We start from the raw sequence: 18,265 nt of genomic DNA on the forward strand, positions 1-18,265 counted from the left end.
CATTTTACTAGAATTACTTAATGTGAACTTCGACCATAATGTTTTATATAAAAATTTGGCAGGTTTTCTGAAAATCCAAATTTAAGGGATACATGGAAAAAAATTGTAATAACAGATTAACCTGGACGCCCACAAAAAATAGTGTAATTTGTTCAGATCATATCAATACCACTAATTTTCAAGTGTTGGCGAAAAATAGAAGGATTAGTTGAGGGCACCAAACCAACACTAACGCCACACTGTTTTTGTCCCATAAGTTTTTTTTTGTCTCATGTACAAGGTAATCAAGATATGGTTCACCTTAGTTATAGTAGTGAAACGAAACTTAGATTTGTCAACTTTGAAAATTAACAATGTTAAATCCATCCTTTCAGAGTCATCAACAAATCATTCAATCTAGCAGATGACAGGCTATCATCTTATGATGCCATTAGTGCTACGCTCCCTATTCCTGATTCGTTGACATCACAGTGTACAACATCAACTCCTCAAAATGTGGGTTAATTTTAAATCGTTTATTGTAGACTGGCATTGTTTGGCACAACAACGTTGCACCAAACGTATTGTGATATAATTATAATAGTTAGACATATGCTGTCGCGACACTTTTTAACCGACTTCCAAAAAGGGAGGAGGGTCTCAATTCGAGTGTATTTTTTATGTATGTTACTCCAGAACTTTTGACTGGGTGAACCAATTTTGATGATTTTTAATTTAATAGAAAGCTGATGTTTATCATGCGGTTGCGCTTAAATTTCATCGAGATCTGATAACAACTTTTTGAGTAACCTTTGATAACGCGTATATATTACATATATTGTATTACTTGTCGATGTAATTGAAGTCAGTTTTTTTTTCGTTTGCGAGCAAATACAATTATTGTAGATAATGATGTGTTCTACAAAGTCTTACTACATTATATATTTCTATTATCATTAGTTTTTGCAGCGCACGCAATGTAAGAAATTTTTAGGATATTTTTTTATCCCTTGGGTTACATTATTGGAGTTTTAGTAAAGGTCCCTAATATTTTTAAAAATATAGTATAACTATGTCGCTTAAGGATAGTGTAGCTTCTCAACGATGAAATAATTTTTTGAATCGGTCCAATAGTTTCGGAGCCTATTCAATGCTAACAAACAAACAATCAAATCTTTACTCTTTATAATCGTTTATTTTACATGACGATGTTTGATTTGTAGTATATAATAACTTAAGTCTATTTTTATAATAATATCTTACCTTTGTATCACTTTAAAAACATTATTTCCCTAACCGAGTAGTTGAATTTATCGATAATGCATATCGACAGTTGTTACAACCATGGCTGTGAGCAACTTTTCAGTGTAGTTGCGGTGTATCATTATACTGTAATGACACAGAATGTATCTATGTGTGTGTGTGAAAAATGTAAGTGTGATTTTAATTTAGTATGTGTGAGTTTCGTAGTGACAGACGATTATTTTTGTGTGGGAATTAGATAAAGTGTGCATGTGTGTAATTTCCCCCCACAAAAAATGACAGAAAGTTTTGTATCGGTAACAAACGCAATGGCCACTCCCCTCCGTGTTGCTCTATGCAATCAAGTGACACCGTTTAAACGTTTGTATGTATTATATTTTTATTGTAATAATTAAACCTTTTTAGGGTTTTAATGAATTTCACTTTCTAATATAGCACACAACTAATTTGAGTAAATGTAAAGTATATATACACCCATGTAAATCTTGATATTAGTTAAAAACCAAAAAATAAAGAAAACAAAATTAGTAAATTTTTTAACGATTTAAAAAAAAAACGCACGTTTGACCGCAGCATGAAGTATGTCAAAAAATCAAAAACAATTTATATTTTAATAACCTAAGAGGATATTAGGCGCGATTGTGCGATTATGGAGATATCATCATTTATTATGTCAACTCATTACAAAAATTAAAAAAAAAAAAATCTAAGTGCGCTGTTTACTATTATAAACCTGAAAGTTCATTATATAAGGAATATAGCAGTTATTCTCAATCGCATTAAAGCAAAAAAGCGTCACTTGAAAAAATAAATTTGAATGTCTATGAAACGTGAATTTCAGCCCACTGTGTGACGTACTCCCACCCACTACTGTAGTTGCCCGACCTGTGTGTAAGACCGTGGTTATAATACTTTCACAATTCGCAGGGAAATAAATAATTATTGTCTAATAAAAATAATTTTTATTAATAACAATTATTTGAATCAACCATCACTTAAAATAAGTATTATTGAATTAATCAAATATAGCAATTAAGTAGCTGAACCGAGTTAATTTACTCTCGGCAGTTCAGCAGACGTTGTATCGAGGTAATAATTCAATTATACTTTAATGAAATTTGTAACATATGTCATAACATACTGATAAAATAATTTTAATGAATGCAGAAAGGATTTTGCGTCAATTGTTTCTTCAAATAATTTATTTTGGGTATCATAGGCAGAGAGGAAAACTCTTTTCTTTTTTAATAATAATAATAATAAATACTCTTTATTGTACACTACAAAGAAATGTTACAAAAAGGGATACATATGAAGAAAGATGTACAAAGGCGGTCTTATCGCTAAGAGCGATTTCTTCCAGACAACCTTAGGGTATAGGACAGGGCATATAAAATGATACTAGTATTATATATTGATACTAGTATTATTTTGTAAAACTGTTAAACGCGACTTTTTCGAGTGTCGAACAGTGTAGAATAATGTTCAACAGTGTCGTTAAGGAGAGAAATATGAAATTCATACTGCCAGAGAGTTGCAAGACACTTTCTACGGCAGTATTTATCATTTAGTTCTAATTAGATTGTATTTTAAAATCCGTAAAAATATTTTAAAAATACTATCTGATCTGGGGTCTGAGATCTTGGACTATAACACGCTACGAAGCCGAAATTAGTCGATTGTTTCTTTCTAAAGGTCGATGTGCATTATTTATGGCCGGGGACTAGGGCTGCCAGATGTACGATTTAAATCGTACTCATACGATTTTTTTGCATTTTTACTCATGTACGATCGCTAGACCAAGATCGTACACAAAATGTACGATTTTTATATTCCTAATAACTGGAAGCATTTCATAATTAAAAAAACGTCATCCACCGGCAAGCATGAATTTAGGATAACTACCCCAACTACCTAACGCGTGCCTAGATCTTTTACTTGAATGAAGTCTCTTTGAATAATCATATAAGAGCTGTATTTGTTTGCTTTCTAACAAAACTAATATATATAATATAGATATTTTCTTTTTCGGTATTAATTGCAACTTGAAATAAAAAACAATTTGAAAATTATAAAACACTGGCTCAATTTGCTTTAAATTTGTTATGTTTTCCCCATTACTGTGCAGATTGTGAACGAGCATTCACCGAAGTTTATTTAATCAAAACAAAATTTAGAAACAGTTTATCCAATGATACACTTAAGGGCACATTATTAGCTAAGCAATCAATTAAGAAGAAACGAAAATTTTACGAAGTTTAACCCAACAAATTCTTTTATTAAAAAATATGACCACAGAAAATTTTGTATGAGTGTAACAAATAGTTTTATTACATTTATTTTCTAAAACTAAACGAATTTTGATAATTTATAATAAAAAATTAGTACTTAGTCTTAAAGGGCTGTACGATCTTTTTATTTCAAAATTTCCTTGGCATACGATTTTTTTTGTAGTTGACGTACGATGATACGATCACACTTTTTGTGCACCTGGCAGCCCTGCCGGGGACTGTGTGTGACCTTTTCTTAGTCGTTGTCTGTATGCTTATATTACTCTTTGGTCGTTGTTTAAGAGCGATAGCGTGCAGTCGTGTCCAGTTCAAAATATATGTACGTATAAAGTTATTAACACCCTAAAATTGAAATCACAAGTTGTGCTATGGCATCTTTAGGAAAAAGATGGCAACCTTTACAAGGTCAATCACGTGAAATTATCTACAATATTTATAAATATTTTCTTACCGAAGCTGACAGATTTAAAAACAATGAAGATGAAAATATAAGTAATTATTTTAAAAAGGTACAAGAGCGAGTTGCAAAGGCCACAGGAATTTGAAGAAGAACTTTAAACAATATCTTAAATGAAGTCGGTACTGAAACACATTCTACTGCAATTAAGTTTAGCACTCCGAAAAAAGGGAGACCAAAAAAGCACTTTCGTTTTATAGATGTGGATGATTTCGATGATGATTTAACTAGTACTTCGCTTCGCTTCAGCCTGTAATATCCCACTACTGGGCATAGGCCTCTTTCCCCATGTAGGAGAAGGATCAGAGCTTAATCCACCACACTGCTCCAATGCGGGTTGGCGGATATATTCGATACTATGAGTAACGATCGCTATCAGGTGTACATTATAACAACCGGGACCGACGGCTTAACGTGCTCTCCGAGGCACGGTGGGGAGACCTACAAGGACTGCACAAACACCCAGACCACGGCAAACACATGTATGGCCAATACAAATGTTTGTCATGTGCAGGGATCGAACCCGCAACCGCCAGCGCAACAGGTACAATCCATGGCTGTAACCGTTGCGCCAACGCGGCGTCAACTAACTAATTAACTAGTACTTTATTTAAATATTCAAACATGATGTGAACATGTCTTTTTAATAATGTTTTACCCCTACGTAAAGACCACATGACGGTTCTATTTTATATCTTATACAAATAAATAAAATTGGAATGTCTGTTTGTAATATTAAAATAATCGCTTTTTACTAAATGAGGATGGGCAAAACACATAGGTTCACGCTATTTTTGGCGTAAGCTTGTGGAGGCCTATGTCCAGCAGTGGACTATATAGGTTGTAATGATGATATGGATGTATACACGGTACATATACCAGTATAACATTTTTTATCATTTTTGTCTATCTGTCGGTTCGTTCCGGCTAATTTCTGAAACGGCTGGACCAATTTTGACGAGACTTTCACTGGCAGATAGCTGATATAATAAGGAGTAACTTAGGCTACTTTTATTTTAGACATTTTTTTTATTTTATAACTGCGAACTGGACCACGACTATTTTGTTACATTTCACGCGGACGAAGTCGCGGGCACAGCTAGTAAAGAATAAAAAAAAATAGCAATAAAAGAAATTCATAATGGTCTTAACCGCTCCTTATAGATATCGGACTGTTAGTATTTAGAGTGATAGACAGACAGATATAATAAAGTAAGGTCTCAAGCGCTCCAGACATTTCTTACTTTTAGCCATATGAAAACAAAGAAAGTCCAAAGTAAGTACTATTTTTACGTACGTTATACCTATAGCAACTAATATAAAAAAAAAAAAATAGTTCTTGACCTCAGCTAGCGGGCATGTAACACGGTATGTGTTTAATGTACAAACTATTACTAAGTACATCATTTTGTCCATCAGAAAGGATGGGGGGTGTTAGATCTTGGACAATAACGTTTAACGAAGTTGGAATTAGCCGATTGTCTCTTTCCAAAGGATGATGAGCTGTGTGGTTACGGCATTAAAGAACATAGCCACCCCTTTTCTTCCCGTGGGTGTCGTAAGAGGCGACTAACACGGTTCCACTTACACATTGGAACTTAAAAAGCCGACCGATGGCGGGATAACCATCCAACTACTGGCATTGAAATACACAGGCCGAAGACGGGCAGCAGCGTCTTTGGAACGACAAAGCCAGCCCAGTAGTCACCAACCCGCCTGCCCAGCGTATACTACTGTACTATGGGCAAAACACATGAGTTCACGCCATTTTTGCCGCGAACTTGGGGAGGCCTACTTCCACCAGTGGACTGCGATAGGCTGAAGTGATGATGATGATGATGATAATGTGCAATATTTATCACCACGTATTGTACATTTTTTTGTAATATCTTAAAATAATTATATAGCTAGCGTTTTTGATGGAAGCTCTCGTACATGCTTGATTTACAATATCATCAAAATTATTTTTTATTGCATGGCTGAAAGCCATTATAAACCAATCAATTAATATTTTTACTAGCTGTACCTTGCGCGCGTTGCTACGGTATTTTTTTTTTTGTCGTACCAACTCCGGAACCTTTGTGAGCTAATGCACAACACTGCTGAAGATCATGACATGATCAAATACATAGTTATTCGATTCAATAAGGGACATAGAGACAAACATTAATTTTTTAACCGACTTCCAAAAAAGGAGGAGGTTCTCAATTCGACTGTATTTTTTTTTTTTTTTTTATGTATGTTACATCAGAACTTTTGACCGGGTAGACCGATTTCGACAAAGTTTGTTTTAATCGAAAGGTGGTGTGTGCCAATTGGTCCCATTTAAATTTATTTGAGATCTAACAACTATTTTTCGAGTTATATCTAATAATGCGTTTTTACTTGACGCTTTTTTCGTCGACCTACGTTGTATTATACCGCATAACTTTCTACTGGATGTACCGATTTTGATAATTCTTTTTTTGTTAGAAAGGGGATATCCCAAGTTTGGTACCGTGATAAGGAAACCAGGATCTGATGATGAGATCCCAGAGAAATCGAGGGAAACTCTCGAAAATCCGTAATAACTTTTTACTGGGTGTACTGATTTTGATAATTTTTAATTTAATCGAAAGCTGATGTTTATCATGTAGTCACATATAAATTTTATCGAGATCTGATAACCACTTTTTGAGTAATCTTTGATAACGCGTAGTTGCTTGACTATTTTTTCGTCGATCTACGTTGTATTACTTGTCGATGTAATTGAAGTCGGTTTTTTTTTCGTTTGCGAGCAAACACAAATATATATACAAATATAGATATGAAAATGAATCGCCGAAATGTACGTTCTTACGCGCTAAATTTCCGAGATACTGCACCAAAATCGATAAATAGTTTCTTTTTTGTGTTTGTTATTGCCAGGATGAATTTTATATGAAAAAACAAAATTAAAAACAATCGATATATAACTTATATACTTTATTGCACTAAAAATAATGTACAGAAAAATTATATAATCAAAAATTATATAATTATATAATATATCTACACGTAATGATAAATCATCAGGTTATCTAGTAAGTAGGTATAACATGATGGTTTAATGACTTCTTAATACTAATGTCAATCATTTATTTCGATAAAACATTTGAAGATTTGATATAATTCAACATTTTACAACCACGAGACGAAATTAGCGAGCTATAAATATATAGTACTTTAACATTTGTTTAAATATATAACAATATCATGCAACATAATATATTTTTTTAAATGTCGTAGTGTGAATTTGAGTTCAATATTTTAGAAGGCAAATGGAGAATAGGAAATTAAGGAGAGAAAAAAATGAAGAAACTGTCTTGAACGGATCTTTATTTTTTTTTTTTACAAATTCCACTTTGCAGAGAATTGTAAATCGTCATTTTTATGATGATTATTACAAAAAGTAATAAGTAGGTATATTATTTTGAATATTAGTCTTAGAATACACTTTGCAACAATTCACATTACAAATGTAAATAGTCAATCTATAAATCTTTAACTAAGAACATTCATCCATAATCGTCTTTAGCGCATCTCTAGAAAATAATAATCTTCAAAGGTTCCAGTCAATATTGTATTTACAATATATAATTATCATGTGATATATTCAAAAGTCTGAGAATAATCTCTTATTTGAGTTTTAGATACATTGACATTGAAATTTAAGGAGGCTACTCCGCGATCAGCTGCTGCTAATAGCTTTGTTGAGTCAAAATCGAGACTGTATATAGGAGACGATTTCTTCTGTGTAAAATATATCTGAAACAAAGAAAAATAAGTACATTAAAGTACCCTGTCGATTGGCTAAATATCATAATATTTCAAATCTTTTATTGAATATATAGTTATTTGAAAAAAAATCGAGAATAAGATCATCATTAATTGACTTGCAGTTAGATTACTGTTTCAGTTCTTTTATTTTTGCGCAGATAGACTTCTCTTCAACACAGTTACTGTCGTCAATGATTGGGCCGGATCTACCATATGGCTCTTTGCGCTTCAGCTCAGGGCACCGTGGATTCAAGGGCTGAGTCAAGTCAAAGTAAAAAATAGACGATAATGCGAAAGAATTCATAATTTAATTTAATTAAACAGATTGTATGGTTTGCAGCCCTGCGAATCGCATTCAAATCATTTAATTCTCTAAAAAAGTCTAGGTTCAGGTGTTGGTACGTCGAACTGACAGTTAAAATTTTCGGCTGCCATTACATATGCATCTCAATCGTGGTCAAATTAGGTAGGCCCCGAAGTAGTATTAGCCCATGGCCCCCAAAACTCACGGTCTGGCCCTGGTCTATGAGGTTGTGTTGAACACGATACAAACGCCCAGACATGAAATGCTAGCCCTTAACCACCATTGTTCACAGTTCGTGCACCGCTGTGCCAAAAAACATCTGAGAGTTAAGCTATAAGAAATGAGAAGTTTCAATCCCTAATTTGCTGCTATACCAATTAAAGAATTTTTGAAGTTAGAAGTACAAAATTACAATTTTGAGCTTGAATTTTTTAAACTATATTATACAAATTTACACTGCACAATTTATGAATTATTATTTACAAGTAATTGCGGTATGAATCACGTTAAATACATATCAGTCTATCTCCTATTATACTAAACATATATTAGTTACCTGTACGTGTTTTGTGGAACGTGTATCGAACAAGACACAACGCGAATATTCCGATGAACCAACCAACATTGCATTATTAGAGTCAGTCTTCAAACAGTACAAAGACGCATGGAAAGGATCTACTGTTTTATAAACCTAGAAAAAAACATGCTAACGTTAAAGATTAAAATTTATAAAATAAAATTTAATTTAGGTCATCTCATTTTTTATTTATGTTATAGTCAGGGACGCGTTGTCGCAACGGTCACAGCACTGGTTTGGGGCTGTTACGTTGGCGGTTGCGGGTTCGACACCCGCACATGACAACATTTGTATTGTCCATAGAGATGTTTGCCGTGGTCTGGGTGTTTGTGCAATCTTTGTGTGTCTCCCTACCATGCCTCGGAGAGCACGTTAAGCCGTCGGTCCTGGTTGTTATCATATACGCGTTCATCAGTTATGCGTTATAGGAAAAAGCGTTGTCATGAGCTGTATAATGCATCAATTTTTTTTATGTTTTATTCCATAAAATTCGTTCTATAAGTATTAGAAATTAAAAAAAAACACAAATTGGTCCAGCCTATCTTGAGTTTTATGCTTAGCAACAAATTGAGCAAATTATGTTTATTTATATAGATTTAATTAACAAAAAAAAAAAAAATACCACATTAGTTGTTCTTGTGTCAACAATTTGCAGTTTTCCTGAATGTGTTACATATGCGATACAATTTTCACTGTGCCACTGTATGTCTCGCACCACTTCTTTGACATTTCGTGATAAAGTATTCCACATCAAGAAATTACAACTAAAATAATTATAATTTAATTCATTTACATTGACTAAATAAAGTAATACGTATAATACTATTTCGTGTACTCTGATTTCGAACTATTTTCCAATATTATGTTACTTTTCTTTTCGTCAGTAGGTACATTAGGCAAAAATGGCTGATATTCAGAGACGAAGCGAGGGGCGAGGGGTAATGGAGGGGATCATGCTCCAGGCGCTACTTGCAAAGGGGCAACAAATGGTCCGCAAAACAAAAAATTGCTGGACATATCATGTTTCAGTTCGAAAACTACATATTTTTTTTTAAGAATTACCATTATTTGTTTAATGAAAGATAGAAATCAACCTACGTATTGACATCAAGTAAAAGAGGCTTACTATTTCCATTTAGTCCAATTGCCAATTTGTCTTTCTGTTTGTTAACACTCACACATCGACAGCCTACTTCATTTGACAAATGAATATCTTGTTTACCTTAAATTAAATACAGATATTATTTAATAATATCACTGAAAGGATTTTTAAAAATTATGAAAAACAATACTATCGTTGTGTAACTATTACTAGCCGTGCCCGCGACTTCGTTGAATTTAACAAAAAAAGTTATTGTTCAGTTTGTAATAAATAATCGATGACGAGTTGGCGCAGCGGTCATAGCACTGGCTGTTGCGCTGGCGGTCGCGGATTCGATTCCCGCTCACGACAGACATTTGTATCGGCCATATAGATTTTTGTCTTGGTCTGGGCGTCGTGCTTGTGTATATTTCCGGACCCCCGACACAGGAGAAAATCCTACTGGGGACCGTTGAGTGTGAAGTGTTTATTTATTTGTATATATATATATATATATATAAGGTGTTCGACGTCTAACTGTGTTCCTTTAAATGGGGTGTTCAATATGTATAATAGATCACATTCCTCGTAAAAAAAGTTTTAGCCCATTTTTAAATGGGAAATAATAAGTGTAGCCATAGATTTCTTTATTGGCCACGTGATCTAACTTCTCATTTTATAAGTAAGCAACGAGATAGCCTCTAATAAATTAATTCAAAGAAAACTAAATATTCTATAGAAAGCGCTAAGTAAAGATCAACAATTATATTTCCTTTTATTTGCCACTTAATTTACTAACTCAGCCACGAATTTTACCACCATTTCAAGTTTTACAGCTTCTACACAAGGTCCACAAAAATATATAATTCAAGCTTCCATGGACAGTATCATTTAATATAACTTAGCATGTAAAATAATACATCATATTCTTTTATCGTGAAAATAGCCAAAGCAAGACATAACGCGAGCGCGCGAGACGACAGCGACCGGCCATTGGCAGTTTTGAACCAATCAGAGAGCGATTCATGTATCGACGACGAGTTAGTCACGTGTATTTGTTTATTTTCGTTCGGGTGTTCCTATTGCAATCGTTTTATCTGCAATTAAATATTTTTCCACCATAGTCCCCCATACCACTCGCAATACAAGGTAATGCACCATTTTTGAAAAAAAAACCCATAGACCTAGGCTCAAAATTAGACCGTTTATCGTCATAGTTCCGTTCCGTGACCTCTTCGGCGCTACGGAAGCCCTTCGCTCCTGCGTTATAAAACAATCGCCGGAGACGTCACCAATCCACACACACGTCACACAACCCTCAATAGTTTCTGGGTAATATTAGTGACCATAATTTACTATTTGATGGCAATTTTAGCTAAATTTTGACGGTCAATTAATGTGGGATGTGTTAAATTTTAAACATACTGAGCTAAAAAATTAGAAGCTAAAAGAATATCTTGTTTGGTGTCTTATATAATATTTTAGAAATTTATTTGAATATAGGTTATTATTATTTCGAATGTAGGTTACAAATTTAGATGCTAAAAAATAACCACCATCCTGAGTTGTAATCAGAGTGGCTTACATAGAAGATAACTAGTGAGTAAGATAGTATCAATCATTCAGACGCTCAAGTCGCACAGTTATGTTTGGCTGACTTATTAATTTAGAAAACAATATAGATTTTTAGAGGCAAATAATGCTATTAAAAAGAAGTCTGTTAAGTTGGCACTATTTTTTATATTTGACTTCGTTTAAATAGACAAGCTACTTTTATAAATTTACAATAAAAAAAAATCTATGAAAAATCCTTTCCATATGTAGTTTTTTAATTGTATGCAGCAGTATTAATATTTTACTTTATCAACGTTTTTTAGAGCCAAGAAAAATAGTACTGAACGGTAAAAGTACGTTGCCAGTGTCTCATATATTAAATAGGAGTTAGGAGTCAAACACCTATCTTTATACATGTAAGTGTCATCAAGTTAATCCTCAGAATGTGTACTCTAACAATATTGATAACAAACAGTCAAATAATAAAAAAGAAGAAGCAGCAGATTGACATAAAAAGTTTTACAACTTTACTTAAACTACTGTGTTATTTGACTGATCAAAAGCTTAAAACTTATATGTAGTTAGTTTAATGCCTCTCACATTAAACCTATCCCATATGTAATTAATAGTCTTGATATATTATAAGTAAACTTACGAAAAATTTGATTATTCATAATATATGATTTTGCTTTAGATTTTGAATCATTTTTATCATCACTCCAAAGCCACAAGTGTATGTTTGGACTGCTGTTTGATACAGTTACTATTGTATTGTCTAATTTCTCTATTGCAGATACTTCTACTTCTCCGTTTTGATGGCAATCTTTTATGAAGAATAGTAACTGTGGTCTAACATCACCATTCAAACTGTAAGCTGCTGCAGACCCATCTCTGGAATTGTTAATTATATTTATAAAGATTATATTAATAAAGAATAATCAAAGCTATGTTCACAATGCATATTTTATTGGTTTACCCCTTAAAAAACAATAAAAGGAGTGCTATATGCAAAAAGATGGACGTGAAATATTGTGCCCTGAGAATAACGTGATACTATGCAATGTGTCTTGCTAGAAAGAGTTACATATATTGTTAAATATCAAGGGAATTGTCCTTAAGGAGTAAACCAAGCCGAACAATGGAGATAATGCACACTTTATTTATTAAATTAAATATTACCTGTTACCACATACAATTACATCATCTTTAACAACAAATCTTGATATATCATTTGTACGTACATCCCTTCGTTTAATTATTGGAACTTCTTGGGACCACACCAAATTGGTACGGGGCATACCCTTTTTATCAACAGAATAACATCGAATTTGTGAACCGACTGATAAATATAATTTGTCTGAACTACAAAATTGAAGCCACGGCATATAATTTGTGTTATGTTGTACTATTATCTGAAGGAATAAAGAATAATGATTGATTTTTTGCAATGGAAATTAATGTTATAAATTTTTAATATCATATATTATCTTGTTTACCTTATTTCTAAATATACCTTTACTCCAGTTATTAGAAATCCTACATCTGTTGTACCATGAAAATGTATTCAATTCACTGTAAGAAATGTCATTAAATTGAATTTCTTTCATATAATCTTTAAATAATATACATCAGTTATTTAAAAATGAGAAAATTAATGAAACTAGAGCTTGTTTCATTAATTAACTGTACTACATTAACTGTACCTGATATAGAAAATTTTATAATATATTTTTTTTTAATCAAACTCCACTTTGTTTGTCAGAGATTTCTATTTAAAACTATTAAATTTTCAATAAACCATATTAATATATAATTTAACCATTTCTTTTATATTAAACTTCTATTTTAATAGTTATAATTTATTAGTTGAGATGAAACAGGTGCTAATGGAATGTTTCTTATCCTCCCTTTCTTGTTATAAAGTTTATGAATAATGTTACAGTTGTAAATAATTTGTGAAGTTTATCAGCGACCTAAGAAACGGGACGTAATAACAAAAATTCGTAACTTTTTCATACATTACCAAAAAGTACATACCTTTTATCGTTCATTAAAACGATTTTATTGCGACATATTGATTTCCACAGAGTACCTTCATTCATTATTATATCTCTCATAGTTTTACAAGACAAAATTAGATTACGAAGATCTGATACATTTAATAGTTTCAATATGTTTATCAAAACATCTAAAGGCAATTGCAAAATTGAATATTCACCCATTTTTATTTTAAGATCTTATCATGTTACACTTTATTAGTATTTCGATTGCAAATTAATTAATTAATAGTAAAATAGTTAAAAATAAAAACGTTTAATCATTTTTTATGTCACATTGAAAATATTCAATGTAATAAAATTTACTAAAAAACTTATTAATATTGACCTAACCATAATATTAAATACAAATTAAATAAATAAAAATTGTCAATGTTGTTGTTTTAAAATTTATCCCCAATAGGGAAAGGCAAAGGACTATAATCCATACAGCCTAGTCTGAATTTGTAAGTTTCGTTCTGATATATCAAAAGGCCGGAGCCAAGTCTGAAGTAACTTTATTGTTCTTCTGATTCGATGACTGGTAGAGTAAGGCCGAAACCAAGTCTGAAATTTCATATTTTCGTCTACTCTTCTTTGTCTATAAGTGATAGGCGAGGTCGAAACCAAGTCTGTAATAGGCCGAAGCCTGAAATATCAAAATAAAATTTCACATCCGATGAATGAAGGTCCTGATCCTGTTTCAAATATCATTGATAGTATTGCAAATAAATTCAAATATACTAGTATAGTTATCCAAATTAGTCAATAAATCTTGTGTATTGCGCGGGACATTTTTTGGTCCAGAAGTTGATAACAAGTTGGCTATAAATAAGAGGCGTTCCAGATTAAAAGCGGAGCATTCAAAAAATATGTGATCTAAAGACTGTGTAGAGTTGTTGGTGCAATGTGGGCAAACGGGCGATGAGATGATACGCATACGATTCAAATGTGCATTAAATCTGCAATGTCCAAATCTCAAGCGGCATAGTATTGTATAATATTTTCTGCTTCTATGTTGATGCGATTTAGTAAACCAAGGACTTTTTCCAATATCTTGATTTATCTGAGCATACCAAGATCCTTTTCTTAACAAGGTTTGTCGCCAAAGATCACGCCAATCAGATAGGATTTTTGATTTAATAGCAACTAATAGATCAATGTATGGTACGGCAACATTCTCATCAACAGGGCTGCCGCTGTCACTGTCAACAATTGAACGTGCCAGAAAGTCCACATGTTCATTTCCCCTTACTCCTATATGTGAAGGTGTCCACAATAATTTGATGTTGTAGTTTCTTCTGGATAGTTGATAAAGGAGATGTCTTATTTCTAAAATGATGAAGTTTGTATTAGCACTGAATTGATAATTATCTAAAGCCTTTAGAACGCTCATACTGTCAGTAATGATCAGCCAATATTGATTAGTTTGTTTTTTAATGAATTCTAGGGCAGCAATAATTGCTAGAGCTTCAGCTGTAAATATTGATATCTCCTTTTTCAATCTGACGCCTTGGCCAAACTTCAGATGAGGTACATAATAGGCCATGGAAACATTTATATCATTTTTTGATCCATCTGTGTAAACTTGTTTGAACTTATCAGAGTATTGTGCTATGAGGTTGTAAACTTCCTGGCGCTCTTTTAGCTTATGGTCAATAATAATATCGATTTGATTAATAAGACAGTCAAACTCCTTTTCGTAACACATCCAATTGCTAGAACTGTGTATTTTGTGTTGGTTATTTAGATTTAACATGAATGAATATTCGAAGAGAATAAATGGGTTATTAGAAGTTAATGGAGCATTTACAGGATATTTACTATGTAAGTAATTAAGCTTTTTAATTAGAGGATGATTACTAATGGAAAACAGTTTTAGCAAAAAACAGTATTTCAAATATTTAAATCTAAGGTGTAAAGGGGAAATGTTGCACTCGACCTGTAACGAATTAATTGGGGTTGTTTTCATGGCGCCAGTGATAAGTCTCAGGCTGTGATTTTGAATAATATTTAATTTGTTAACCAACTTGTCATTAGCAGAAAAACATAGAAATCCATATTCAAAATGACTGCGTACAAGAGATTTATATAGGGTAAGAAGGATTTTTGGATCAGAACCCCAATATGTTTTTGCAAGAGACTTTAAAATATTAAGAGCCTTAAGAGCTCTATCAACTATGTGGTCTACATATTTGTTCCATGATAAGTTATTCATGAATATAACACCTAAAAATTTAACTTCATTTGTGATAAGAAGAGATATATTATTATAGTTTATTTTAATTCTTTCAGACCCTACTTTATTAAAAACTATGACTTTAGACTTTTCAAAGCTAATGTCCAATGCAAGATAATTAAAATAAGAATTTAATTTAACTAAAGCTTCGTTTAACTTAAGATTTAGGGTAGTTATATTATTACTAGAACAATAGACTACCAAATCATCAGCAAACTGTAAATTGTATATATGAGAGCCTAGAATTAAGTTTAATCTATGTATATAAAGTGTGAAAATCAATGGACTCAAAATGCTACCTTGACATGTACCTTTATGAGAAAGCCTTGGACCAATAAGTCTATTATTATACTTAACAAATACCTTCCTACTGTGCAAAAAATTAAAAATCCATTGTATAACTTTTACAGGTAAACCAATCGCAGCTAATTCCGTGGATAGAATATGATGGTTAACATTATTAAAGGCTCCAACTACATCGAAGAAAACTCCAGCGAGAGCTTGCTTTGATTGTATAGCATTATAAATATCAAGATGTAAGTGAGCAATGCTCTCCCTTGAAGACCTGCCTCTTCTAAAACCAAACTGATTAGAAGGTAAAATATGATTAGACTCTATGAAATGTTCCAATCTTTGTTTTAAAAGTTGTTCAAATATTTTTCCCATGCAAGAAGTCAATGCTATAGGTCTATATGAATCAAAGTTAAACTTGTCCTTGTTGGGTTTTAAGATAGGTACTAAGCAATCAACCTTCCAATCCATAGGAATAAGATTATGCTCCCAAAGAAGATTCAGGATATTTAATAAAATTAGTTTAGATTGAGAAGACAGGTGTTTAAGCATTTTATATGAAATGTAGTCAAGGCCAGGTGTAGAGTCTTTTCTGGATGAAATAGCAGAATTTAATTCGACAATGGTAAAAGATTTTATAATAAAATTTTGATTAGGAAGAATATGGCAGAAAGAATTAAGATTAAAGGCTGGCTCTACAGTATCTGGAGTATATTTTTTGAGAAAATCAAAGATCCAAGAATAGTCAGAGTTGTTATGGGAAGGTGGAAAATAGCTTTTGTTAAATTTTCGCATATACGTCCAAATGACTGATATAGGAGTCGATCTGTTAAATTGTTCACAAAGTTTTATCCAACTGTTTCTTCTCTCATTTCTGATAATATATTTTTTGGTGGCTTGTAGTCTTTTAAAATTAATGTAATTAGCCTCAGTGGGATCAGATTTAAAAGTCAAATAAGCGTTTTTGCTATTTAATACGGCTTTGGTGCAATTGAAATTCCACCAAGGAAGAAGTTTTTTTTTTTTATTTAAGTTAGAAGGAGAGCATGAAGATAAAGCTGTATTAACCAAAGAGTGCTTAGAAATAGAAGATGATTTCCACAGTGCTGAGTGTAAAATATCTGTAAATTTTGTGTAGTTATGAAGGGGGTCTTGTGTATCAAGAGAAAATTCAGTGAGCAATAGTTGGACATTTAAATTATAAATGTTCCAATCAACGTTGTTCAGGTTAGGGAAGCAGGGTAGTGAGCTACTATTGGGAATAGGAGTGGCATTGTAATGATTGTTATTAAGTAAAATTTTTGTGATTACAGGAAAGTGGTAGCTGCCTAAGGGATCGTCATGTACTGACCAGTCACACTCTAGAGCCAATGAAGGTGATACTATGGTTAAGTCAAGAGCATTCTGTCTCCATATGTGCGAACCAACAGTGGTCATACTTCCGTCATTAAGTATAACCAAATTATTGTTATTGATAGACTCTAAAATGTCTTTGCCTCGACAATTAGAAGTAGAACAGCCCCAGGCTGAGTTTAGGCCATTAAAATCTCCTGCTAGGAAGATTGGTTCTGGTAAACTTTTAATTAACCTGTCTAGTTTAGATTTAGAAAAAGCAGGATTGCAATTAGTTGGACTGTAAAAGCTTATGATAGTAAGTTCTTTGTTGCTAGAGTATTTTATACGAACAACAACATTTTGAATGGAGTCATCATAAAAAGTATCAATTTTAGAATAAGAAATAGAGCTATGTATTAATATGGCTACGCCATTGTGGGTGTTTCCTGAATCAAGACGGATTACATTGTAATGACGTATCTTAAATTTTTGACAAGGCTTTAACCAAGTCTCACAAATTAACGCAATGTGAATATTTTTGTCCAAAAGGAAATAATTAAAAATATGTTGATTGTGTAGAATACTCTGAGCATTCCATTGCACAATATTTAAAGTATCCATAAAGTACAAATTATTTATTAGTAACCTTTTTTAATGTATCTTGCAGGACATTTTTAATATTTTGGGAAGAGATAGGTATTTCATTATTTTTGTTTAGTGTTATAAGTTTTACTAAAGCTTCTGTAATAGATTTGAGTATTATTTCGGAATTTAAAAGAGATAAGAACTGATCAGTTTTGTTTAATGATGGAAAGTGAGAGCTGTTTAAAACATCAACAAAGCTTTTTTTCTGAAATTTATCTCTGTTAAGCTGGATTTTTTCTTTTTTAACAGGGCATGCAGGGGATATGGCAATGTGATTGCCAGAGCAGTGACAGCAACTGGCTGCAGTATAAGGAGTCTGACAATCTTTAAAATTGTGACCTTCGCCACAAATGCTGCATCTTTGTGAATTTTTACAGAATTTTGCAATATGACCATATCTTAAACACTTTAGACA

At 32.5% G+C, this 18,265-nt stretch overlaps 1 protein-coding gene and 1 long non-coding RNA gene across 2 annotated transcripts; one reads left to right on the top strand and one right to left on the bottom strand.

The window, feature by feature from the left end:
* The first annotated feature begins 3,799 nt into the window (after positions 1–3,799).
* LOC123664101 lies at positions 3,800–12,251 on the top strand. Its single transcript, XR_006744770.1, has 2 exons — positions 3,800–3,852; positions 12,098–12,251. It is a non-coding gene; the product is annotated as an uncharacterized LOC123664101 (long non-coding RNA).
* On the bottom strand, positions 7,331–13,541 carry LOC123664098. Its single transcript, XM_045598711.1, has 8 exons — positions 13,342–13,541; positions 12,801–12,876; positions 12,484–12,716; positions 11,960–12,195; positions 9,768–9,891; positions 9,292–9,433; positions 8,649–8,783; positions 7,331–7,776 (listed from the first exon to the last, which is right to left on the bottom strand). The coding sequence occupies exons 1-8, from the start codon at positions 13,524–13,526 to the stop codon at positions 7,612–7,614; spliced, it is 1,296 nt and encodes a 431-aa protein (XP_045454667.1). The 5' UTR covers positions 13,527–13,541; the 3' UTR covers positions 7,331–7,611.
* Positions 13,542–18,265: the final 4,724 nt, after the last annotated feature.

Source organism: Melitaea cinxia, chromosome 21 (genome assembly GCF_905220565.1).
Source record: "Melitaea cinxia chromosome 21, ilMelCinx1.1, whole genome shotgun sequence".
NCBI classification, from domain to species: Eukaryota; Metazoa; Arthropoda; class Insecta; order Lepidoptera; family Nymphalidae; genus Melitaea; species Melitaea cinxia.